The sequence below is a fragment of the Dermacentor variabilis genome, chromosome 6 (assembly GCF_050947875.1).
Source record: "Dermacentor variabilis isolate Ectoservices chromosome 6, ASM5094787v1, whole genome shotgun sequence".
Lineage (NCBI taxonomy): Eukaryota > Metazoa > Arthropoda > Arachnida > Ixodida > Ixodidae > Dermacentor > Dermacentor variabilis.
The window spans coordinates 195,727,015-195,754,512 of NC_134573.1; the positions used below are offsets into that span (position 1 = coordinate 195,727,015).

Here is a 27,498-nt window from a genome sequence, read left to right on the forward strand (position 1 = left end):
GCCACTCGGGGGTATCGCCACCGGCCTTCAAAATCTCAACAAACCGATGGACAGTTTCACGGAAATAAATTCGCGTAGGTCGTACGTCGGGATCGCAGTAGTATACTGCCATTCGAGAGCGCCAAATACTGTGGAGGCCAATTAACATTATTAAATCAAACGGAAAACCATCCTCGTTGGTAATGGGTAGATACCGTATTCAATGAGGGTCGAGAGGAAATTGTTTCTTTAACGTTCTTTGTAGTGCGTCCCAAAAAAATACCCCTCCCCAACAATGAAGAAAGACGTGATCTATTGTTTCTGGTTGTTTGCAGATAAGGTAGTGAGATCCCCATGGAAGAAATAAGCCCTTTTCCTGTAAAAACATTTTTACTGGCAACGTTCCAGTGTGTACCTTAAAAAAAAGGTTTTAACCCCTGGCGCAACTTGCATTTTTTTTACTCTCTTTAACACGTCCCTACCAGGGCCTCCACTGTACAAGGCTCTGTACATTGGCTCCGGCAGAACAACGTCACACAAATCCTTGTACAATGTTTTCTTTTTGACAGTAGATAAATATTCGTTTGAAAACCTCGTTGCAAGGAATGGCACACTTGCGACAACTTCTCTGAAATATCCAAAAATGTCTCCCGTGAGTGTTTCGGTTGAAACAACAAAGTCTGGCAACGCGCGCCCAAGCCTTACTTGGCATGCGGTGCGCAAAAAAGGATCGCTGACGTCGCGAAGGAAAAGAAACCTGTTAACAATCTGCCGCAAAAAAAGGTGTCCCAGACCCAATCCACCATTCTTGACTCCTCTGAACAAATTTGTTCGGCTGCACCTTTCCCATTGCGCATCCCACACGAAAATGGCGAAAATTCGATGCAGCTTCTGTACATTGAGCCTTGCACAATGTAACACCTGCATTACATACCACAGCCTACTAATAAAGAACAGATTGCACACGGTAGCTCTAGCAAAAATCGATAAGTTCGTTCCTTTCCGCCTTTCCGCCTTTCCACGTGTATCATGCGTCTGCGCTGTCCAATATGTCGCGCTACCACGGTAGCATCCTAGAGGTACTCCCAAGCATAGAGTTTCCTACAACATTACTAGAGGGAACTCTGGCGCTGCAGTCGTTGTCCTACCATGGGAATGATGGGAAGTACATGGATTTGTCTGATCTTCGTGCTTGTGGATTCAGACGTTCTTGTGGCTTTGTATATTACGCTATATAAATCTTATTGTCGTATATTTCAGCGCAACCTATATTCTTCGAAGTGTAGAAGACGCCGGGGAACGGGTACAATTGCTATTATAAAATTGCAATGATTGAGCTTGTTTATGTGCCCAAATCGAAACGCACCAAGCGTCTCAAAGCACTGGCATGCCCGCGATAAATTCATAAGTGCGTTTCATTCGCTTGTCGATACATGCATCCGTGGCTTAATGGTTTCAATATCAGGCTTCTGTACTGGAGTCCCTGTGTTCGAATCCTGCAGTCGGGCAATTTTAATGATGTTTATTTAATTATTTATTACGCAATAAACTGTTGAAAATGACGAGTTTACTAAGTCACAAAGCCGTTTGAAGCCAAAAAGGACGAAGTTTAGGCAAATCCATGTACTTCCCATAATTCCCATGCTGGGACAACCGCTCCCATTGTAGCTCACGTAGACACTAGCGCCAGAGTTCCCTCTAGTAATTTTGTAGGAAACTCGATGCTCCCAAGTACTTCGTTGGGGTCGTAACCCAGGATACGTTTGCAAAGCGGTCGGGCGTCGATTTCCATTCTCCGTGCCAGAGCCCTAGTGATTTTGCTAAGTTCACTCTGCTGCCTGTGACTTGGCAGAAGTTCTCTACACATTTAATAGCCTCAGTTACACCTTCCCTACTTGTTGAAAAAACCGCCACATCATCCGCATATGCCACAGATGCTTCAAAGCGGTACAAAAGCGCCTCTAGTGAACGCGGTGTTTCCTTATAAACGAGCTGTTTCTAAGGCTCGGGCGTGCGTCGCTTGCTCAGGCGCACATTTCGTTGTCGCGCCGAACGCTGCGTTGCTCGACGCTCAGCGCGTCCGATGCGGGGCGCGTAGTCGCTGAGCCGTAGCCCATTGTCTTACACCCCTTGGCGGGTCGACGGGAACGCTGTCGCGTTCCACTCTTGAAGGCGAAGCTTAAGCGTCCTCCAATTTTTTCGTTAGCCTGGCAATTCTACCGTCCCAAAACAGTATTAAAACCATTCGTGATTATAAAAATGGCAACTTCACCGCTATCAACTACGAACTTGCTCTTTTCCTTGATAATTACCTGCCTAAAGTTGCTGAGCGCTCACTGGATACTAACTGGAATATGTTCAAAGAAAAAATTCATGATCTTGTTAACAAGTTTATTCCGAAGAGGCGCGTTTTTTCGAATAACAATGCTTCATGGTATACTAAATCTTTGAAACGCCTATCTAACAGAAAGAAACGTCTTTTTCGCACAGCTAAGCGGATGGAAAGCCAGGCTAAATGGTCTGCTTACAAAGAAGCTGCCTCGGCCTACTCATCTGCGATAAAGAATACGAAATTTTCTTTTTTCAATAATACCCTTCCGAGCATGCTCATAAATAATCCAAGAAGCTCCTGGAATGTAGTAAGGCCTAGTGCATCGAAAATCATATCACTTAGCACGTCTTCCGGTGAGCCTATACCTCGGCAGCACTGCGCAACGATTTTAAATAATGTATTTATAAAAGCTTTCACTCCTTCAGCACATGATAACGACCTTCCAAGGCTACCATGTTGCAATTTTCTTCCTATGGATCCCGTAATGTTTAACTCTACTGGCATAAAAAAAAATAATAGACACTCTTAAACTTACGTCTTCTTGTGGAATAGACGAAATCACGACGAAATTTCTAAAAAAATACTAGTGAGTATTCCTCTATCATCTTAGAGAGCATTTTTTCCCAATCGTACCTGTCTTCATCTTTGCCTCATGACTGGAAAACAGCAAAGATTATTCCTATCCACAAATCTGGCGAAACTCAGGATCCTTTCAACTACAGGCCCATATCGATTACCTCAGTACCGTGCAAAATTATGGAGCACATCATATTTTCTAACCTCGTCAACTTTCTTGAAGAAAATAATTTTTTTAACAGTCAACATGGCTTTCGCAAATTTTTTTCTTGTGAGACTCAGCTGGTAACTTTCACTAATGACTTACATGTATATCTTGATAGCGGTTTTTTGACTGATTGCATATTTTTGGTTTTTTCTAAAGCTTTTGACAAGGTTAAACATGTACTGCTACGACACAAACTAAGCGTACTCAACATTGACCCGGGAGTACTCAGCTGGATCCAATCGTTCCTTTCTTCTCGTTCCCAATTTGTTGTAACTAATGACTCCACATCTCACGCGGCTCCAGTTGAATCCGGTGTTCCACAAGGGTCTGTTCTTGGTCCTCTTTTATATTTAGTATATATTAGCAATTTACCTGATAACATTTCCTCACAAATTTGTTTATTCGCTGACGACTGTGTTATATATCGAAAAGTGACTAATGCATCTGACATAGCTACCCTTCAATACGATTTAAATAACATATCTAACTGGTGCCTCACTTGGTGCATGGAACTCAACATTAATAAATGCAAATCTATGCGGATTTCTCGTTCTAACACAACTTGCCCTACCTACGCCCTTTATGACTGCCCCCTTCAATCCGTTACATGCTACCGTTATCTTGGCATTCATATAACTAGCGATCTTTCTTGGAAGCAACACGTACAGTATGTAATATCTAAAGCTAACCGCTCCTTAGGATATTTGAAGAGAAATTTTTCGCTTGCGCCAGTTTTATTAAAACGGCTGTTGTACACGACATACGTCCGCCCCCAATTAGAATATGCCTCATCCGTTTGGGATCCTCATCAGATCACATTAATTAACGAAATTTAATCAGTGCAAAATCGCTCGGTTCGTTTCATCTTAGCTAACTACCATCGCACTGCTAGTGTTACATTAATGAAGAGTACCCTTCAAATTCCATTATTATCTCTTCGCAGAAAAGAATCGCGCATTTCCCTTTTTCATATAATCTACTACCACAACGCATCTCTTCGCCCTCTTTGGATCCAACCTGCGCCTTATTATTCGGCTCGTCGTGATCACGTACATAATGTTAACATACCCCGTCATAACACCGTCGCGTGCTCACAATCATTCCTTCCTAGGATTGCAGTCGACTGGAATAATCTACCTACATCATTAGTAAGCATCAGTGACCCCACTCTTTTTAAGAATGCACTAATCAACATAAGATAATCTATGGTGGCAAATGGCATAATTATGTACTTATTCCTGAACATTGTCTGCTTGCTAAAGTGTATTCTTTCTGTATTTTTCATGTTATGTAAGTCTGTTATTTGTTATGTATGCATTACTACTTTTTTCATATTGTTTTTGTTCCCTGGAAATTCCTTGAACTAATGCTGGATTTTTTACTCTTCGAATGTATTCTCGCCCCTCCCCTCTTCAATGTACAATTATGTACCTTGAGGGTATCACAAATAAATAAATAAATAAACAGCGCCGGCCCCAATATGGCGCCTGTAACGGTAGCTTTTTCGTGTGGCTTGTCGGCCAATTGCAATAGCCATCGGGGTGGTTTCGTCGGGCAGAAGTTCCTGAATCCGATACCCGCGACGTAATCGCATTGTCGCACTTAACGTACCCCATACCGCCAGTGGCAATATATTCGTGTACACATAATTCAAGAACTGGAATGTGGTAATGGTCCTCTGGGCTGTTTACAGCGAATTACCTTTGATCTCCTCCCGCATCGTGCACGACCGCTTCGCATTCAGTGAGGGCTACTTCCTGGGTGAACTCCTAATTACTGCTGGCAGTAAGAGGCGCTGTCGTCGGTATTCGGAACATAGCACCGTTCCTAGAGTACTGACTCGCTCCCAGCCAATCAGCACTAGATGACGTGGGATCTCAAACATGCTCTTGCGACAAAGAGGAACAACAATGCAGTAGTGCAAACAATCAGAAGGACATTTATTGCGCCTTTTATACACCAGCGCCTGCTAGCCGAATTACTGCCAATTTAACATGCTGTGGGCACGGACGAATCGATAAAGCCCGACTAACCGCGACAGGATATTGAGCGAACGTGTTCGCCCCCATGCTGGGCGCAAACGTCTAATCGGTCGCGTGTACAGTCCCGCAAACGGTGGCGCGTTAAAACGATCGTGTGCGTCCATCCCGGCGCCCTGCTCAGAAACCTTTCTCGGGACGGTCCCGCGGAGCGTGCCGATAGGCAAGTCGGCGGACTCTGCCGCTCCCAGGCCAAAGAGGCTCCCAGGTAACCCCGCTGTTAGGTGACGTTATACCAGCGCCATACTCGCGCCATCTCTCCTATTATTCTGCAACAACATCAGGGGACCCGTGGCAATCGGGTGTCCCCACAGTGGACACTTAGAAAACCTCCGCCCCTCCCCCCACCCCCCAGATTTCCACAATCACCGCCTGTACTTACCGCTATCGTTGTGCTTGAGTGTTGTCTCGTGGGCACAAGTTGGGCCCAATACATAGTTATTTTCGTGATTCGCATTTGCGCCACCCTCTTATTCTTCAACGTCATTACAGCGTGGCAGTATTCGCTCAATAACACCATCCTCTTTTATAAGTTCGCTGACTGCGGCGTCTCGGGCAGAAGGCATGAGAATGGCTGTTACATTACGCCTGGCACAAAGAGTCACTATTTCTTTACTGCCACCTGCTCAAAGAAAAGCATACGTGAGGTTCCACGGATTTTTTTTATTAGACAATTTATGCACTACTAATGCGCACCATTCTTTAGGTGCCCGAGGTGCTCCGTTCCGTTCATACTTCGTTTCATGTCCCTCCAAACCCGTACCGCCATCGTCTGACGTATGTATACGTCACCGCCTGACGTCGCCTGATGTCTGTAAGCCATGCTTGCAGAAAGCGCGTGTATAAACCACGCTTACAGACGTCAGGCGACAGCGCTCATTCTCTTTGAAATCTCTCACTTTACAACCAGCCGCCACCGACAACAACTGCACGTGAAGTTACTTGCTAACCCGTTAAAACTAACATGCCGAGGATGACGAGGCCACCTTTGACGAAGATAGGTCCTTCTATCGAACAGTTGGCCAGCCTTTCTGAGGCACCTTATCCCTGTTTATCACCTATGTACCACAGCGTGCTACTCCATCTGTCAGCCCCATTCTTGATTTTTGCTAATAAGGCTGACTGCCCCTCAAGATGTGTTCACCCGCGCCGCGTCGTCTGCTTTCAGCGTCTGCTTTCCACCCTTTCAATACTTTCGATCACAGAGGAAGGAAAACGATAGGAAAGGGCATTACGTCACACAGCCAGCTTTGGGAAGCCCACAATCCGTGACGCCTCTCCTTTTGCCCAGTGCATTGCTCAGTGCCGGCCTAACACGTGACTTCTTGCGTGGAGATCACGGAGCAAGAATCGAGATTTGCCGAGTCGTTTGGTGCCCAGTAGTTGGTGTTTTATTCTAGGGGTAGTTTTTAATCGATGCGCACTCCATCGGCAGCTGCTCGGCTGCTCTCCTGTATTCCTGGCCACATTATTTTGCCTGCATCTCTAGTCACGTGTTGGGCCGACACAGCTTCAATCACGTTGCGCGATGCTCCTTCCTATCTCTTTCCTTCCTCCAGACTTTCGATACATCCTCCATTGTAGTTGGAGTGATGCAACAATGTTTCTAAATGCGTGAGCATCTCTATGCCCACGCAACGAGAAATTTGTCCGTCACGTAATACAATCAGTGACATAGCAAGCAAAAAAATGCAATGTTGTCGTTGTTAAAAACTTTATTCAAACAAAGGTGTTCGGGGAACGCAGGCCCCTGGGCCCCCGCACGACCGTACTCCACTCAACTGCTTATGTTCCGTAGGTCCATAACACTGGCAGCCCGGCTGGTCGCGATGGTCTACGTTGCCGGGTCCTCAAAGTGGAGCACGGTCTCCCAGTCCTCCCTTGATTGTCAGGTGCTCCAGGCCCCGCGGGGGAGAGTCCGCCGGGCAAAGCGAGAGGATGTGGATGGCGGATGCGAACGGTTCGGGACAGAGGGCGCAGGCGGGGGTGGGGAAAGAGGGATGGTAATGGGATATGGTGGCAGGGGAAGGGAGTGTGTGGGTCTGGAGTCGCCTCCAAAGTGTCGCATGTCTGTTGTCTTGGGATGGGTGAGGTGGGGGGGGGGGGGGGAGATCTGACGTGCGGCTCTATAAGACTGCGTCAGATCGCTGAAAGAGTGCATGCGCTCCTTCGTGAATCCCGGATTGGAGGCCACCTGAACCCGGTTAATAGAACCTCGGGTTAAAAGGTTGGCAGCCTCGTTTCCGGGATTCCCGGAGTGCGCAGGCACCCATATCTCCAAATGGCGGGGTGGAGGTGCAAAAAGCAGGAACATGGACTCGGCCTCGTGCAAAATTTAGTATAGCTGGTTTTGAATCGGTTATTGTGTACCGGGCTTCCGTATGGGTGATGGCAATGGCAATCGCAGCTTCCTCTGCAGCTTCTGGGGAAGTGTGTGGGGGGAGTGGTAGTGTGATGAGTGGGGAGAGCGAGGAGTCCACCACGGTGGCAACCGCTTGCTCTCCCATGCATGCGTGGTGTTGTGGGTGCATGTTCCTCGGGAGCAGCTTATAAGCAGCTCCCGGTGGATGTGGCGTGGGATGGCGAGTAGTGTAGGGTCGTTGGCCGGTATCCGGATCCCGAGGGAGTCCAGGAGGGGTATTCTGTAAGAGTCCACCTAGTGGACTGCCCATTTCGGCCGCGGCTGTACGAGCGAGGAGGAGACGAGTGGCCCTAGCCAATCAGGAATGGCCGAAATGGACAGTCCACTTGGTGGACTCTTACAGAATACCTCCCCAGGATGTGCCTCCCAGTGGATGTCTGTGTCAGGCGAATGTATTGCGCCTGTCGGTGGGCTGTTACAAGTTCACCGATAGTGTTGTGGAGGCCCAGGCCGAGTAGTCGGTCTGTGGGTGTGTTAATGGGTAGATTTAGTGCTACTTTGTACGCCTTGCGTATTAAGGCATCTAGGGCATTAGTATCGTGCCGGGATAAGTGTAAATATGGGGTTGTGTAAAGCACACGGCTGAGGACGAAGGCATGGGTGAGGCGACATAGGTCGCGCTCCTTCATGCCTTTGTGGTGGGCTGAAACCCGGCGAATGAGGTGTGAAATCGCACCTGCAATCTGCTGGAGTTTATTCAGGGTGGTGGTGTTTTTACCATCACTCTGGATATGGAGTCCCAGTATGCGGAGGGTTTCAACCTCCGGCACTGGGCGTCCGTCCAGCTCGATCGTGATGGGGAAGCATGGGGAGCAGTGATTACGAGGTCTCCTGAGTAGTAGCTCGGATTTTTCTGGGGAGCGAGAAAGACCGATACTGGCAGCATAATTTTGGGTCACGGTGACTGCAGACTGGAGAGTGTCCTCTATGCCGCCGTCACTGCCGTGGGCAGTCCACAGCGTGATGTCGTCGGCATAAGGGTGTACTTGAGATGGGGTATGACTGCCAATTGTCGGGCCAGGGGCATTAGGGTGATATTAAATAGAAAGGGGGACCAAACGGACCCTTGCGGGGTGCCAACGCTCCGTAAAGTAAAAGAGAGGGAGGTGAGTGCACCAAAGTGTATCTCAGCCGTGCGGTCGGTCAGGAATACTTGAATGTAGGTGTACGTACGTGCACCTACATTCAGTGGCGAGAGGGCAGTCATGATCGCTTGGTGTTCTACGCGGTCAAAGGCTTTGGAGAGGTCCAAAGCCAAGACTGCCTTTGTGTGACCAGGGATAAAGGGGTCGAAAATGTCGTGCGTAAGTTGTAGCATGGCATCCTGCGCGGATAAATGGGGGCGGAAGCCCACCATACTATGAGGGGAAAGGTCGTTTTCCGCCATGTGTTGTGTGAGTCTCGATAATACTACATGCTCGAAAAGCTTTCCGAGGCATGAGATTAGCGAGACTGGGCGAAGGTTTAGGAGTGTAAGTGGTTTGTTGGGTTTGGGTATGAAAATGACCTTCTCATGACGCCAGGCCTGGGGGAGGGTGCCCTCCCTCCAACACTGGTTGAAGTAGTCCGTAATCTGTGATGGATTGATCATCCAAATTTCGAAGCATGGAAATGGTTACCTGGTCGGCGCCAGGTGCGGAGCTGGTACGGAGAGTCAGGAGGGCCGCTCTGACTTCTGTCTCCGTTATGTCCGTGTCGAGTGTGGGGTCGGGCTGCCCTGTATAGGGAGGTAAGCTAGTCGGTGGGTCTGGGGAGGTGTAGGTTTTTTGAAGTGTGTCTATAAGGCTGTCAGGGTTGTCTATGTGTGCGCGGATGAGTCTTGTTACATGGTGTTGTGTTGCTGTTTTTGTCTGCGTCGGATCTATAAGGTGGTGGAGGAGTTGCCCGGCCCGCTTGGTGGACAGGTTCCCAGCAATGCCGTCGCATATCTGGCTCCAGTTGGACCGGCAGAGCTCCTCAGAATGTTGTTGGATTTGGGTTTGCAGCGCGGCCAGCCGCTTTTTAAGTGTCCTATTTAGCTTATTCCTCTTCCACCATTCTAGGAGGCTGTGATAGGCCTCCCAGAGGTGGGCGAGTCGGGTGTCTAATGTAGGGGTTTCTGTAGGGGTTTCAATGATTTTTGTGTTGCGTTGGACGTCATCCTGGAGTGATTTCACCCAGGTGTCGATATCGGAAATTGGGGTATCAGAGCGGGCCGCCCGAGTGGTGCCGAGAGAGTCCCAGTTTATGAGTTTGTGTGTCATGGAAGTGTGACGGGGTTGTTTGCATGGAACAGTGATCTGTATAATGTAGTGATCACTGCCTAGTGTGTATTGTGTTCTGGTCCAGGTGACGCCTCAGAGAGAGTGGGTCAGCACCAGGTCCGGGCTGGTGTCCATACTGACGCTATTGCCGATCCGAGTGGGCGTCAGGAAGTTGTTGTGTACGGTGAGGTGGAGGTTCTGGAGGAGCAGCCAGAGCCTGCGACCTCGCTGTGTTGTTGTTTTGTATCCCCAGTCTGTATGTTGACTGTTGAAGTCTCCGCCGACTAACAGGGGGTGCTTTCCTGCCAGCTGGTGGACCGATCAAAGTAGGGACTCTAGAGACACCATCGGGTGTGATGGGAGGTGATAAATGTTGATAATAAATATGGATGGTAACGTGTGTTTATGGTGTATGATTTCAGTGACCACGCAGGGCGTATCTGAAGCGATACGGTGTACCCTGTGAGTGATGCTACGGTGTATGAGTGCGGAAGCCCTGGGTTTGTCTGTGGCGTCCGAATGTACCGAGGTGTAGCTGGGGAATGTTTGCGCAATGTGCACCGTCTTGGAGTAAAAGTATTTGGGGCCGAGCAGTGAGTGTGGGAAGTAAAAGCTGCAGAGGTGCACGCTTGCCGCGGAAGCCACGACAATTCCAAGTTAGAATTTGTAGGTTATTATTCTCCCCCGCCGCCATACTGGAGCGTGGGGGGCGTAGAGGGGGGGGGGGGTTAGTTGCGTGTCCATTGGAATGTGTTGGTCAGGAGGGGTGAATTGTGTAGGCTGAAGGGTGGGTTGTGGTGGTATGGAAGGGCGCATTTGTGTGAAGCGGTATTCTGTTTTCGAGCATCTTGTTAAGCATAACATCCATGTGTTGCTCTAATTTCTCCGTGAGGGTTTCTACGAGGTGAGTGAGTTTAGTCTCGAGGCGTGTTTCGAGTTCTCGTAGTTTACGATCGAATTTACCCTCAAGCGCTGCGAGTTTGGCATCTGTCTGTCAACTGAGGGGGTGGTATTTCCTGTGTGGTTCGCTGCTTTTTCGTAGGAGGTGAGCTGGTTGATTCCCTCTCGGGGGGTGGAGTGGAGTTAGAGAGGCCTGATTGTGTCGAGGGTTGGGTATGAACGAGGGAAGCAAGGCGACTTACCTCTTCCCTGAGGGCCCGGAGCTCCCGTTCCTGTTGTAGCGCTTCGGGAGGCTGGGTGAGCGGGGGGGTATGTCTTCCGGCGGCCAGGTCGGCCCATGTGAGATGTCGAGCGTCCGAAGGGCGAAAAGCTGTGCTGCCGGAGCGTCGACGCGGGCTGGGACTGGATCGATGGTGTTGACGATGTTCTGTCTTCTTTTGAGCGGAGCGCGGCTGGCGTGCAGTAGGAATTCTTCGATTTGCTTTGCATTCACTTGTTCCGGTCAGGTGTCCTCCACCGCAGAGAATGCATTGTGGAGCGCAGGTTGGGGGGTCCACTCTTTCATGAGTTTCGCCACATCTTGGGCATCGGTGGGAGCGGGGCAGGGTACATACGTCTGCTCGATGTCCTGGTTTTCTGCAGTTCGCACAGGCGTCGATGTGTCCCCGGTAGACCATGCATAGGTGGACACCGCCGCCGTAGATGATTTTCCTCGGAACTGGTCCGTAGGCGAAGGTGATAAGGATTGAGCGTGTTTTCCCCATACGTCGGGCATCAATGATGGGGACTTCGGAATTTCGGGCCTGAAGGTCTGCAGTGACCTCGCTGGGGTTTCATCCCAAAATGCGTTCGTGATCACTCCGCGCACCGTCCCGGCTGGTGGGCCGATGTAGGCTGTGATAGCATATTTTCGGTCACTAAGTGTAATTTCCTTGAGATTGACGAGTATGAGGGCGGTCTCTTGGCACGTGGTGGCGATGGTGCACGTGTTGTTTGTGGGATGTACACCAAAGGCCGTGGGTTCAACTGCCACGAAAGGTGGAGAATTAGAGTGCCTTAATGACATCTATCTTAATTAACGGTGGTTAATTTACTTCATATTAGTTAACACCAATGGTCCCGGGTTCGATTGCCGTAATGAACGCTATCCTAATTAAACCTGCGTTATCATGTTCGCTATCCAACATGATAAGCGAACGATCGATGAAGGTTGATAAGGGTTTATAATGGACAGATCAAGTTCCATAACATCGATAATGATACCGGGCTGCGTGGAGATGGGCAAGTGGCACAATGCTCACGTACACTTAGAGAACTACCAGAGGAGTTTCTGCGTGAATTGTTTTTATTGCGATAGCAATTATATCCACACTCGAGACGCATTAGTGTCGTCGCCGTCGGCGTTGCCGTGAGGTTCCATGTAAAGTCCAAGAGCGATAAAATCGTCGCCGCATGCTGCATGTGCGAGGGAAAGCGTGTGAGCGAGGAAAGCGTGGGTTGCAATATGGGCTTGTTGGGAACGCATCGTGAATATGTGTACGGCAGCGCGATTAAGACAGCACAAAGAAAAGAGGTAGCGCTGTGTGTGTGTCCCTGTGTGTCTTCTTTTGTCCTGTCTTAATCGGGCTACCGTTCAAGAGGAAGGCGTGCCGGAAGCGCGTCTTCTCCTGTCGCTCGCCAGGCGCGGGGGTGAGGCGCGATCGGGGAGGGGCGTTCTTCACAAGCGGCTGCTGCTTACGGCGCGGCCGTCCGTGCGCCGTATCTTGAAAGCGATCTGCGGCGCAGGACCGCGCAGGCCTCATTTTCAAAGTAATCTGCGACGTTTGCAGAGTGGGCGTAGTGCCGGTAGCTTCGTATGCGCTGTGATTTCGACGTTTCGTTCTCGGTGAAGCGAGAGATGCACGGAGGTCAATTCGCTCGCTGCTGCTGCCGCGATTTCTCACTCCAGCGTTTTGACAGCGAGTTTCCACGGTAATCGATTGAGATGTGTTCATGTTTACCCGTGCGCGCGTGACACCGTGCTTCTTAATTTAGCTAGTAAGCGAATGTTTAAAAGTTTATACGGCCGATAAAACTACTATCCTCACTTCGTGTAGGTATCTACTAATTTGCTATCGTAATCGATGCTTCGCCTTCCGGGCGAAACTGCGGCCTTCTTTTTATTTTGTAACTATAGGCTGCATTTTCGTGTATGCCGCAGTGGGGCTTCGCTTCATCGATACGCTTTCTGAGCACTTCAATGCAGCCTCCTTAGTCAGTTTTACGAAGACTGAACACCCCGATAAACATACACACGTGCCACACCATCTGATGCGCGTCTATTTGGCGCTTGCTGGCCACCGTCATCACTTACCATGCTAGACCGGAGATTAGTGATGCAGTGCCCCCTCCACACATAGCACTCAACGCTGCCTAGGCTAGAGAGACTTCTTGCAGTGGCTTTATTCTTACTTGGATATAGTTCAATGTTTTATCACAATTGTGCACAATTCTTTTTTAGATCGGCTCAGTGTGGAATGAAAGAAGTTCTAATCCTTACAAACATACACGCTGGGGTATACGGCTGCTAATGCGTTGTTTTAGATCATTTTTATTTTTGTTGTTCTTTTCGAGTTGTTTTATTTGCGACCGTTCGCGAGTAGCCTCACGTGCATGCTCGTGCGAGCAAACGCTGTTGGCGTCCAGCGAAGCATAGACGGAACGCGCAGAGTGATAACTTTTCTTGATCGACCTTCTTGTGTAGCTTTCTCAGCGTTGTCTGTTATGTATGGAACGGAGTATGGGCCTTCGTAGCATTCCACATCGCCAACGCATCACTAGCGCTAATTCTGTGGCGCCATCTGATAAACGAAAATCAAACCACTTTTGGTGCTTGGCGATGCCTCTGTAGTCCTAGCAGCGTCAAAAGAAACAGATCATATCAATAATAAGAAACAAAACATACTTAATGTTTTGCCCTCAGCATGAGATGACACTAAGCGATAATGAATTTTACCATTTCTTTGTTTCTGTGAGAGTGCAGAGTTAGTAAAAAGTGCGAATTGGGATGGAAGCGGGAGGTTTGGGCTGCGTTAGGCGCTGCCATGTTCCTGAGTAATCACGGTTAGGGCGGCTAGTAAATTTTTCGACTTCATCTCTCTAGTAACTGCTCATTCCCCCCATATTATAGGCATTACGAAAACATGGCTACATGACGGCATATACGACTCCGAAGTTGCGTTAAGTGGATGCACGTTGGTAAGAGTTGACAGACCAAATGGTAGAGGCGGCGGTGTCGCCCTCTATATACAGTCCCACCTGAAGTTTTCACTTCTTAAAACCCCATGTGAAATTGAATTGCTTTTGTGCAAGATTCATTTGGAAAGGTCATCCGCGCTAATTGGAGTGTTTTACGGGCCTCCTGGCTCTTGTGGTGATCAGTTCGGTTTTCTTAGCAACATTTCGCATAATTTGAAATCATCAAATATAATACTTATGGGAGCCTAATGCACCAGGCATTCACTGGCCCTCTCTCACCATTACTGGCTGCGACGTGTCACTCTCAAGAAAATTATTGCGCCTTTCCCTATCACTCGGTCTTAAGCAGATTGTCCACGAGAACACCAGGAAAATGACTGTCCTAGATTTAGTTTTTCTTGGCTCAAGTCTTTTCGAAAGTGGCTTCCAGTGCTGCGTTACTGACGGGATTTCTGACCACAAAGCCGTACTGTTCCCGGTTTACTGTATTGTTTCCAAACCACGGATCGAGTACTGCACTTCTCGTGATTTTAGCCGCGCCAATGATGCTGCAATTACCGACACACTTAGCGAATCGTTTGAGAAGTTTCATGAATTATCTTTGAACAATGATGTCGATGTTGCCGTGGGGTTTTTTGAGAATATTGTTGAAACATGTATTAACCAGTTGGTTCCCATGAAAACAAAAAGGAAAAATATTAATTCACCGTGGATGACAAGAGGACTGCTGCATTTATCGCGTCATGTTTCGCGATTGCGCAAGTCTAAAAGAAATGGTAATCCTGACAGAATTGCAGAGTTCAATGATGCCAAGGAGGAACTTCGCCAGAAACTAACATCTGCCAAGGATTTCTACCATGCTGTTACTTTGCCAAAATTAATTAAAATAAACCCTCGTATGTTCTGGAAATCGATAATGCCAAGTAACAACACAACTAACAGTTTAGTTGTTAAGGACGTTGCAGTTTCAGATTCACTCACGATTGCTTCCGCTTTTAACACCTATTTTCATTCCGTGTTCACACAGGATAACTCTTCACTTCCACCGTTTAGCTGTGACTCATACCCTCCTATTGAAGACATCGTCGTCTCTAGTTCAGGTGTTCTGAACATGATCCTCCCTTTAGATACTAAAAAGAGCTGCGGCCCAGATGACATACCCAATTCCTTCCTCTTTCACTACTCACTTTGGACAAGCAGATACTTCTCCGTTATCTTCCGTAAATCATTATCCACCTCCACTGTTCCCCAATCCTGGAAGCTTGCTACGGTCATTCCGATATACAAATCCGGTAACGCTCAACTTCTGCAGAACTACAGACCCATTTCATTAACTGCCCACTCACGCAAGTTACTCGAACATATAATTTTAAGAACATCACGGAATTTCTTGAAAGCCACAATATCCTATCCGATTACCAACATGGTTTCCGTCGCGGATATAGCACCACTACCCAACTAATCGAATTCACGCACGATATTTGTCAGTCATTAGATTTAGGCGGACAGATTGACGGCATTTTTGTTGACTTATCCAAAGCTTTCGCCACCGTCCCACACCCAAAACTCCTCTACAAGCTTAACTCCATTCTAAATAACCCCTCTCTGGTTGGTTGGATACATAGCTTCCAAACCCAGCGTTCTCAGTCTGTGCACTTTAACGGCTCTATTTCCTATCCTGTCAATGTTTCATCCGGCGTCCCACAAGGTTCCGTTTTAGGCCCGCTTCTTTTATTATTATATAATAATGACTTGCCGCATTGCGTGTCCATTAATATTCGTCTTTACGCTGATGATTGCGTCCTCTATAATAATATTAACACACCAATGGATCATGACTTAATGACTCCTTTGCAAAATTTTGTAGGTGGTGCAAGGAATGGCAAATGAACTTTAATTTCCCTAAAACTGTTTCCATGTCCCTTTCCACATGCCCATCTCCATCACTTTTCGCGTACACTTTCCATGGTCAAGATGTTAAAAAAGTAACCGAATTTAAATACCTTGGTCTTAATTTCTCTCATGACATGTCATGGTCGAAACACATTGACATCACATGTAACAAAGCTTTTAGGCGCCTCGGTTACCACCATCGTTCATTGCGTAAGGCTCCACAGGACACCAAACTGATGACGTATGAAACACTCATCCGCCTCATTCTTGATTATGGCTGCATCATGTGGAATCCTCCGAACAAATCCTATATTAAAAGGTTAGAATCAGTCGAAAAGAAATCAGTGCGCTTCATTTTTCGCAACTATAGCCGAGATTTTTCCCTTTCTTCCCATTATACAGCTACAGGTCTTACAGTTCTTTCATCTCGCCGCCGCTTAGAATCCACAAAATTTTTACACGCGCTGGTTCATTCTGAGCGCCTTGTTACACTAAATAATTATTTGAACTTTAGTCCACCTTCTATCACTAGGAGTTCTCATAATCTCAACCTCACCCTTTTCTTTTGCCGAACGTAGATGTTCAAGCGCAGCTTCTTTCCACAGGCCATTGAGCTCTGGAATTCACTACCTTGAAGCATACGCTCTTTACCTACGCAAGAATTTTTGAAAACCATTGCATTTACTTGATATTTACTTGATATTTTTTTTGCCTGTATCTCGTTTTCTTGCTTTCCTTTTTTTTTTCACTGCCCACTCCTGCAATAGCCTCACCGAGGCTGCAGTATGTATAAATAAATAAATAAATAAATAAATAAATAAATAAATAAATAAATAAATAAATAAATAAATAAATAATGTTATCGGTGGTAACCACCACAGTAATTCTCGATATACGACGTGCGTGCGCGAAGGCCCTAACATCTTACGTATCGTTGTAACATACCAAGTGTCAAGCAAAAATAACGCCATGTAATCCCGCTAGCAAACAGACAATTAAGCCACGAACTATATTCGAAAAGATATTGCCTGTGGGCACCTCGTAGGTTCGGCAGGGCTGCAAGTCACTTGCCACATGGAGTATAGTATAAAGGCTCAATGTGGAAACCATTAAGCCCCGGATGTTTTTTTTTATCTGTCCTTATTGAATTACGCCACGGACGCACGCGAAAAGCAGCTCCGCTGTGGTGACAAAGTTAGTTTGGCGTGTACTGAATGGTCGTGGGACAAGCTTGTGACGCCTTTTATGGCCCGGTAACAACATATACCTTCTTTCGGTACTCACGGTTATCGAAAACGTGATGATCGATTGCCAAGAGTAATAACATAGAGTGTGTTGCTTGCGCCGGCAGAACGCGAAAAATATAACACCAAGGAGCTGAAACACCAGGAACTTGTAACTCGACAATGCTGTCTTCTGAACGACTGAAGAGAAGCTTTGAACCCAAGCATTTGTCTTGAGTTCGGTTAGAAGGAATTCTGCGACCTTCCAGCATGGTCTGGTTGAGAGCCAGTGTTGTGGCCCGCTCTGTGTACACCTAGCGTACTATCGCGTCACTTGAAGCCAAGTTCTTTTGCAAACGCGCATTCGCCAGTGCGTTTGCGCTCTTAAAGTGCAGGCCCGGTGATAGGCGGATGCCTGGAAATCGGATGTTTTCGTGATATGTACAGTATTGCTTGGGATGAGTCGGGTATATTCTACGCCATGTATGTAAAAGCGAATTGCTTTTGTTTATAATGTCGCCCATTCACCACTTTCACCCGTTTCGCCTCTACGCGCATTGTTCGTATAAGGGGGTAATACCAAAATGGCACATGCTTGTACTTTCTTTTTTTTTTCAGCTGACGTCATCTGGTGGAGCTTTGCACGGGAACTACTGCTGCTTACCTAGCGCCACAACGTTGGATGAATGCCCAAAAAGCCCGGAACGAGCATTTATATGGAATACAATGAACATTTCCTCATTTCACAAGACGCCTTGCGTCTTCTTTATGAAATTGCACGTGGCACATATTCAATGGAGGCTTGTACAGATCGTTCGCTATCATTTTTACTTAGTAATAATACGATCCCACCCCAAGACAGCGCACGGTTGAGCAGTAGAATAAAAAAAGGTGCCGTGTCGATCAGCGCAGCCGGCGTAAGACGTTCCAGTTAGCCTTCAAAAGGCGCGCGCCCAAAACCGAAACCGGATGTGTGGTTCAGGTTGAGCCGGCGAACGTGGTTCAATCATAGCGTTACTATACTGACTCTAGAGAACAATTTGCCCATAGCATAGAGTTTCCTACACTCTTAGGCAAAGTTACACCCTTTGGCTTGCCCCTTCTGCCACACAACAACAATCGTTATCTGCCTTGATGCGTTTCCTTTCTTTAACGCTGCGAGCCCGGTACTTTCCAGTAACGAACGGCACGCGCGTTATCAGCATAGAACGGTTTACACCCTTTGCAGTGCTCCTTCTGATAACGCGCGTGCCGTTCGTTACTGGAAAGTTCCGGGCTCGCAGCGTTAATGAAAGGAAACGCATCAAGGGAGATAACGATTATTGTTGTGTGGCAGAAGGGGCAAGCCAAAGGGTGTAACTTTGCCTAAGAGTGTATGGCCCATAGCTAGGGCCCATGCATTGAAATCGGGAACCGCAAGAGCGCGCCATGTTGCTACGCACTGAGGTTGCCAGCTCCTGAGACGCTTGCTAGACTTGGTGACAGTACACAGTAGTCAGTTTTAATCTGGCAACCGTAGCAGCGCAGCAGCATGGCGTCTCGCTTGTAGTGTGGTGATGTGGTGTGCGTGCAGCCGCGTGTCTCGGCTTTATAAGTTGGTTCTTTATTCTATGTTGCGGGATGGGGATGGTGTGGGTGTTGTCCATGTTGGCCGTGCAGGTGGCAGTTATGCAAGCGAAGGATGATCCTGTTGAAGTTTCCGACGGTATGCGGTTTTCAGCGTAACCTCGTCGAGTGTCACTCGACGAGGTTACGAGCTCGACGCTGTGGTCAGATTCCTCGTTGGCGTTCCGTAATTCTCTTCGCACGGGCGCGGTATGTTGCAGAAGCCACTGGGCACTTTTAACGCGATAGCGTTAAGGAGCTCGTGTCGCAGAAAAGCCGGTGTCGTCGGCGTCGGCGTCCGCGGCGTTGGCCGTGAGCGATAAATCACGGCAGGCACTTCATGAATAAAAAACAACTTGCCAGATGGGCTGGGTGGGAATCGAACTAGGGTCTCCGGAGTGTGAAACGGAGGCGTTACCACTGAGCCACGAGTTCGATGCTTCAAAGCGGTACAAAAGCGCCTCTAGTGAACGCGGTGTTGCCTTAGAAACGAGCTGTTTCTAAGGCTCAGGCGTGCGTCGCTTGCTCAGGCGCACATTTCGTTGTCGTGCCGAACGCTGGGTTGCTCGACGCTCACCGCGTCCGATGCGGGGCGCGTAGTCGCTGCGCCGTAGCCCATTGTCTTACACCCCTTGGCGGGTCGACGGGAACGCTGTCGCGTTCCACTCTTGAAGGCGAAGCTTAAGCGTCCTCCAATTTTTTTTCGTTGCGGTGTCCTTTTCTCATCGCGACGATCAGTCAGTCAGTCAAGAACTTTATTGAAGTCCTGAGGAGTTTCAAGCCGTTGGAGATCCCACGCGGGGAACTCCTCCGGCAGAAACCGTAGGCGACGCCCAAGTCTGGACGGGAACGTGGTGACGCTCCGCCAGTTCTTGGGCCCTCTGGACGGCCTTGAGTTGGAGTTTGAGGTCCGGGCTTTCGAGGGCTTCTTCCCATTCAGGCTCACTGGAGAGAGGGCCCTTTGGTAACGCGGTACATTGCCATAGCATGTGCGAGAGTGAGCAATAAAGTTCTGGGCAATTTGCCGGGATTTCTGAGTTGTAGCGGCTCAGTAGGCCTCGTGATGGATACGAGTCCGTTTGCGGCATTCGAAACGCGGCCGCCTGTGCCCGTTCGAGTTTGGCGTGTGGGAATTTGGTTGTGACTTTCCGATAGTGGGAGGTGATTTCTTGGTAAGTGAGCAGCGGGTCAATAAACTGAATGTCCAGCCCCTCGATGGCCATGGGACCGTCGCGGCGGGCAAGTTCTCGCGCACGGTCGTGGGCCGTTTCATTGAGGTTAGCTTTTTGCGGGTGAATGTCTTTCCCCATGTGAGCGGGGAACCAGGAGAGGCACCGTTTGCTCTCTTTTGAGCTCGCTAGTAGTATACGGGCTGCTTCTTTAGATACGTTGCCGCATTCGTAGGCCCGAATTGCGGCACGCGAGTCCGTGAAGACATAAGTAAATGTGGGGTCTGCCATGGCGATGGCTACGGCTATTTGTTCTGCTTTAGCGCTGGTGCTCGTTTTAACCGATGCGGATGATCGTAGCGTTCCGTTGCCGTCCACGACCGCTATTGCGAAAGTGGATGTGCTGCCGTACTGGGCCGCTTCCACAAATGCGGTGGCTTCACGATCCGCGTCGATGCGGTCGAGAATCGCGCGGGCCCGGCGCCTACCCACGTGGTGTTGTGGGTGGACGTTTCTGGGAAACGGTGAGACTTTGTATTTGGTCTCTAATTTCGCTCGGTAGGGTAACCGCGTGCTCGAGATAGGGAGAAGGGGAGACATTGGCTTCATTTAGGATTAGCCTGCCGGCTTTGGACGAGGATAGGCGGAGTATTTGCGCCATAGTCTGAGCTTCGATCACTTCGTCGATGATGTTGTGCATGCCTAGCTGGTCAACCTTTGCTGTACTTGCTCTTTGTGAAATCCCCAAGACCTGTTTGATGCTCTTGCGCATGAGTGTGTTTAGCTTCGTCTTTTCTATTTTCGCCCAGTTGTGGGCAGAGGCGACGTAATTAATGTGACTCATAAGGAACGCGTGGTATACGCGCAGAAGGTTATCTTCGCAGAGACCCTTCCTGCGCCCCGAGACTCTGTGGATGAGTCTGATCATGTTTTCAGTTTTGGCGGGTAAGTGTTTGATCGTGTGTCCGTGGCATCCGGTGTATTCGATTAGGAGCCCAAGAATGCGCATGTGGTTGACTCGCGGAATCTGTTGTCCGTATCTTGTGTGTAGTGGTCAACCGATGGTCATTAAGGGTTACGGACTGGATCCCAAGGGAAGGGAAGCGTAGCAGGGGGCGGCAGAAAGTTAGGTGGGCGGATGAGATTAAGAAGTTTGCAGGGACGGCATGGCCACAATTAGCACATGACCGGGGTTGTTGGAGAAGTATGGAAGAGGCCTTTGCCCTGCAGTGGGCGTAACCAGGCTGATGATGATGATGATGACGCTTTGTTACGGTGCCTTAAAAAAATGGGTCTAGAGGACGCTGTTGGTACGCTTTTTCGCACCGCCATAATCTTATACCCACTCCCTACAAACACACACACATACCCCTTTTTTATGCGAAGCATATTAACGTAGGTTTCGGGCCACCATTGACCCTGAAGTGGGGTCACGTGACATGACGTCACGTGATGACGTCACACAGGCTGCAGATGGGGCCTCATATCGCGCCGTCGGTCGCCTCCCGGTGGTGGCCACCATTGACCCTGGAGTGAGATCACATGATGTGACGTCACGTGATGACGTCACACCGGCTGCAGATGGGGCCTCATATCGCGCCGTCGGACGTCGCCCGGCGGATGCCTCCACGCTTCGGTTCGCGCCGTCGCGCGCGACGCGGCGGCGGCGCCACCATCGCTGCATCACGTGATATGTGACGTCACGCGAGGGATGAAGCGGCGCGCGCCCGCCGTCGCGTCAGTCTCTGTGCCCGCAACCGCGCCAGCGTCTTCGCGCCGGGCGTGTATGCGGTCAACATGCCTCCAAATGCTAAGGACGTTAATAATAGGAATGCAAAACGAAGGATGCAGCGTGCTACGGAAACCGATGAAGAACGCGAAGAACGCCTAGCCAAGCGGCGCGCTCAATATGCGGCTCGACGAAAACGCTCCGAGGGTGTAAGTGAAGCCTAAACCAGTGATTCAACTAGCGGAATCGGCGACTCCGTCAGCATTTCTACCAGTTCGAAGCGCTGGAATGCCTCTAAACGACGGAGGCGTGTCATGGAAACCATCGAAGAGCGACAACAGCGACTCGAAAAGGAACGACTGAGACAGGAAGGGAGAAATGTTGCCAACCGACAGAAGCGTGCTTTAGAAACTCCCGAAGAACGAGAGCAGCGCCTCGAAAAGGAGCGGCCCAGACGAGAAACGGAGAAGGAAAATCGGAAGAGGCGACGCATCGAAGAGGCGGCCATGCGTCAGCTACAGCAACGACAAACCAGCGAGGAGATTGCCGAAGAGCGCCGCAGGGAGCACGCCACAAGAGTGGCCGAGTTTGATGCCGCAACACGTGAGTTTGCCAAGCGCTTCACCAACAATCCGTTTGGTTATGCATGTTCGGTGTGCGCCCGCCTATGGCACAAAGAAAAGCTTACGCCGGTGACTCCCGCGATGTTCCCCACGCTGTGTCAAGCATTTCCAGAGTGGACCGATAATCAGTTGGCCGGAGCCGTGGTTTGCAACACGTGTAAGGGCAGCCTCAGAAAGCAAAAGATTCCCTTCTACAGAACGTCCAACGGTTACAAGTACCCGCCGATGCCAAAGGGGCTGCCGCGCCTAAACCCGGTCGCCGAGAGACTCGTGTCCCCACGCATACCCTTCGTTCAAATCCGAAGGCTTATGAACTGGAAGAACGGCCAGTACGGCATTAAGGGCCCCATCGTGAACGTGCCGGTGAGCACGGACGCAATGCTCAAGCAACTGCCGAGAAACGTGGACGACCAACACCAGATCCTAGTGAACATCAAGAGGCGCCGCATCGATAAGGGCGTCTACTTGGCCGACGAGGTCTCCCGCGAGGTGCTGCTGCCGTGGATCAAGGTCTTGCAAGACTCCCCGCTGTACCGGCACTACGGCATCACGTTCGACATCGACAGAGTCATGGAGATGATCGCCGAGGCCGAACAAAACACCGGGGCGGACCTCGAGGATTGCGACGACGGCGCAGAAGACGAAGACAGCCCGATGTTCGACGCGGCCGCCCTGATGATGGACCAACGCACCCTGATGTTCGACGAGGACGAGATGCTAAACCACACCGTGACGATGGCTCCCGGGGAAGGGCAGAGGCCGATCAGCATTCTCTACGACACCCACGCAGAAGAGCTCTCCTTCCCGCAGATCTATCTCGGCCACCCCCGATACATCAAGCCGGAGGCGAGACCGAGCGTCATTTCGATGGCCGCGTCGGAAATTCGCCGTAGCGACAGACGAGGAGCGCTACCGGATCACGTCCTCTACATGGGCGCGAAGGTGATACGCTATCGCGTCGGCGACAACATGAAGACATTCTTCAAGAACGCCCCCGGATTGCAGGCGTTGACGAGAGAGGACGTGGAGAATCCCGAAAAGGTCCAGAACCTGGTAGAACGAGACCTGGGATTTATGAAGGGCGTGCCTAATAACGTACAATACTGGCACACCCGCAAGGGCGAGCTCTTTGCCATGATACGCCAATTGGGCAAGCCCACGGCGTTTGTCACCCTCTCGGCCTCAGAGATGCATTGGCCCGACCTCCTGAAGCTCCTGAAGAAACTAAAGGTTGCAAAGGACGAAGTCGACTATGACGAAGAGGAGATGGACAGGTACTACGCGGCCGTCCTGGTGAACGAGGACCCGGTGGTTTGCGCCATCTACTTTGAACATATGGTCAGAGTAATCATGCAGATACTTTGCAACAAACTCATAAGCCCCTTCCGGCCAAACCACGTCGTCGAATACTTCAAACGCATCGAATTCCAACACCGAGGCAGTGCTCACGCACACATTCTCCTCTGGCTTGCTAACGCGCCTAATGAACAGGTGGAGAACGGCGGGATGCCCGAGACGGTTGCTTTGCCCGAACGCATCCTGTCCCTGAACAACGAGGCCTTGGCCAGGCCCAGGTGCCAACGCCACGAGCACACCCACACGTGCTACAAGGGATCGAGGAAGACGTGTCGCTTCAACTTCCCCTTGTGGCCGATGCCTTGCACCGTGGTGTTGACTCCACTGGCCTCGCCAAAAAAGGAAGAAGACCCCGAGGGCGCCAAGCACTTTGAAAACCTCAAGGCGACGAGGGATGCTCTGCACGACGTCTTGCAACACACGATTTACGCGTCGTTTGAATACATGTGGGAACAGCACGGCATCCGCGACTTTGGGCACTACCAGATGGTGATCCGAGCTGGCCTTACGAGGCCCACCCTGATGCTCAAGCGAGACCTGGACCAATGCAACGTCAACGCATTCAACCCGTGGATTGGCCACGTCCTCAACTCGAACATGGACCTGCAGATAATCCTGGACGTGTACGCCTGTGCCGCCTACGTGGTCGAGTACGTAAACAAGTCCAATCGTGGCGTCTATTCCCTCAACCGAGCCCTCCGGGCCATCTTCGACGAAGACGCGGAGAACAAGCTGACGTACGAGCTGGCCCTACGCAAACTCGGCGTGCGCATCTTGAACGGAATTGAAATGTCCGCACAAGAAGCGGCCTGGGTGTTGCTGCAGTTCCACATGAGTGAAACCAGCACGGACGTCATCTTCGTGAACACGGTGTGGCCCGAAGAGCGGATTCGCAGCAAGAAGACGAAGGACGAAATGGACAGGGAACATCTCGAAGCGACCAGCACCGACATTTGGCGGAAGAGCGCTATCGACAAATACGAAGAACGCCCTCCCGAGCTGGAAGACCTCACGCTGGCCGAATTCATGACCGAATACAGCTCGAAAGGCAAGCTGACTAAGCGCACGAAGAGGGCGATCCTCCGATGCCGCGACTACGACATCAACGACGTCGTCAACTACAAGAGGGAGCACGTGATGCTGTACGTGCCCTTTAGGAGGGAAAACGAGTTTCTAGATCGCAACAAGTTCGAGACCATCTTCGACGAAAACAAGGAGAGACCCATGGAGGTCAAGGAGAAGTTCAATAGCGGCGTAACCAGTGCCGAGCTCTTGGAATACGTCAAAAACATCAACGAGAGCATGGGAATAGAGGACGACGAGCGCGCGGTGGCCGCAGCGGAAGGAGAGGTGAGAGGCGCGACTCGGGCCAAAGTCGTGGTCGAGAACGACGACACCGATATCGTGCCCGAGAACGCGGTCGCGAGCGCCTTGGTCGCCTCGAACTGCCCCGCCGTGAAGAAGCGGGAAGACTGCATGCCGCTAGAAGACTTCTATGCGAGGATGAGGATGACTAACCACCGGCAGCGCATGATAATCGAGGAAGTGATTCATCGCCTCACGACCGAAGACTCCGAGCCCCTCCGAATCTTCTTCACCGGTCCGGCCGGCTGCGGCAAGACCTTCACCCTCCACCTCATCATGGACGTCTACAACAGATACTGCAAAAGCAAGAAGATCGCTTACGGAGACGCCGAGATCTCGAGGGTTAACGCCTACGTGGCCTGCGCCACGACGGGCAAGGCCGCGGTCGCCTTAAACGGAGTGACCGTCCACTCGGCCTTCAAGATGGTCATGTCCAACACCCGCGAGGACAAGGGTCTCTCCGCGGCCGACCTAAACACGTTCAGAACCCTCTTCAAGGGAGTGAGATGCGTAATCATCGACGAGGTCAGCATGCTCTCCTCCGATTTGCTCCGGCAGGTCGACCGAAGGCTCCGCCAAATCAGGGCCGACAGGATGAGAGAGCCCTTCGGGGCCTTCGACGTCATTCTGTGCGGAGACATGAGGCAACTGCCACCCGTTAGAGCGTCCGAGGTGTACAAGCGACCCAAGTCCAATGCAGCCGTGTTCAGCACCGAGGTCATGGCGTGGCATACCCTCGAATACTTGCCCCTGACTCAAGTGGTCCGCCAGAGCGACGTGGTCTTCTCCAACCTTCTAACCAAGATCGGAGACGGCGCCATGCTGGAGGACTTTGAAGTGGAGCTCCCCGAGTCCAGATTCGTCGACGCGGAAGAGGCGGGAAGTCGCTCCGAAGCCGTGCGGCTCTACTACAGCAATGCAGACGTCGATGCGTACAACGACAAGATCGCAAAGCGCTCCCAAGACAAGGTAGACCACCCGGCCAGAGATTTCATAACCGGGTATAGGTCCCAGGACGAAAAGGACGCGGCGGCCAGAGCGCTGGAAACGTCCGGCCGAGTCGAGACTGGGAATTTACCCGCGACCATTGCTCTGTGCGCAGAGAAACCGTACATGCTTCTAAAGAACATAGACATAACCGATGGCCTGGTAAACGGAATGGTCGGGAAACTGAAGCTCATCGAGTACGATGCACAGGGAGAGCCCTGCCGAGTCTGGCTGCGCTGCCCCCCTGGAGTTGGAATCTTGGCCAAGGCAAAGCTGGCCCAGCGCGGCTACAGACGAAACATGAATGCCTGGATACCCATCGACCTCATGTCCATGCAATTCCAGCTGAAGGGAAAACTGCTGAAACACACGTCGGTGAAACGCACCCAGTTCCCCCTGGTACCCGCAAGCGCGATGACGATTCACAAATCCCAGGGAGGAACCTTCGACGCGGTCGTCTACGAGTATGCGGCCAACCACCCCCAAAAGCTGGTCTATGTGGCCCTTAGCAGAGCCACGAGCCTGGAAGGCCTCTACTTGACCAACAAGGACGGCTGCCACAAGTTCACGCATAGAGGCCCAAACCCCGACAGGGCGCTTAAAGCAGAGTTTGAACGCTTACAGCGCACCCTCTGGAAACGGCCTTTAGCCGCTGCGAAAGGCTAGTGGAGAAGAGCGCGGTCACCATAGCTACTCTAAACGTTAGATCGCTGCTCTTGCACAACTGCGAACTCACCTCGGATGCAATGCTCATGTCTGCGCATGCGCTGGTGTTTACGGAAACCGGGGCGGACAAAGACACTCCGGAGACGATTAAAGGCTTCACCCTGGTTGGTGCTGCGAAACGACCCGACGAAACCAGAAATGCCGGGGTGGCGATCTACGTCAGAGACCCCCTACGAGCTAAGGTCGTGACGCCGGCGGTGCCGATGCAGCGAGGAGAAGCCCTCTGCGTAGAGATCCCGGCTCTCGACTTGGTCGTCTCTGGTGTATACGTCGCGCCCCAAACGAGCAACCAAGATGCAATCAACATCATGGCAGACGGACTGCCGCCGCGCACCGACAAAAGAATGTTTGTCTGCACGTGAGACTTCAATAAGGACCCGGTGAGAGACAGGACATTTCTGCAGGCCGTCGAAGAAAGATATGCCCTCGGCTTGTGTCAACTACAGCCAAAGTCCACGACTCAGTGGGGAAACAGTTTAGACTTGGTGTTGTGTAGAAATGCTCAAAGATAATACGGAATAAGTGACGTGCAAACCAAGAGTCATGCATTTACGGACCATAAGAGTGTGTTTGTCGGGCTGCAAAGAATAAAGTACGATGATTAACCTAAAACCACGTCTCCGTTACTTAGCCCCATCCACACTGAGGCAGCTGCTTAACATGCTTCGCATCCACTGGGCTTAACCTTGATAAGCCTCCAATTTTTTTGCAAGCGCTGCTCCAGGAGGGCACATGTAACTGGCAGGCAGAGGCCCCAGGAGAGCACTTGAGGTTATAATAAAGCAGGTGGCGCAGGATCTCCAGGGCACCCAAGCGGTAGCGTGGCGATCAAAGCTGGAAGCAGGGTGGTCCGTGGGTTGGGGCCGCGGAGATCGAAGCATGCCAG

The 27,498-nt window shown here is 50.5% G+C and overlaps 1 protein-coding gene across 1 annotated transcript; it reads left to right on the forward strand.

Moving 5' to 3' along the window:
• The first annotated feature begins 21,869 nt into the window (after positions 1-21,869).
• LOC142586402 (uncharacterized) lies at positions 21,870-26,552 on the forward strand. The gene has a single exon (XM_075697647.1). The coding sequence runs from the start codon at positions 21,870-21,872 to the stop codon at positions 26,550-26,552; it is 4,683 nt and encodes a 1,560-aa protein (XP_075553762.1).
• Positions 26,553-27,498: the final 946 nt, after the last annotated feature.

What these genes read in the sequence shown, in the direction of transcription:
- LOC142586402 (XM_075697647.1), top strand. Translation starts at nt 21,870, where the DNA reads ATGGAAACCATCGAAGAGCGACAACAGCGACTCGAAAAGGAACGACTG.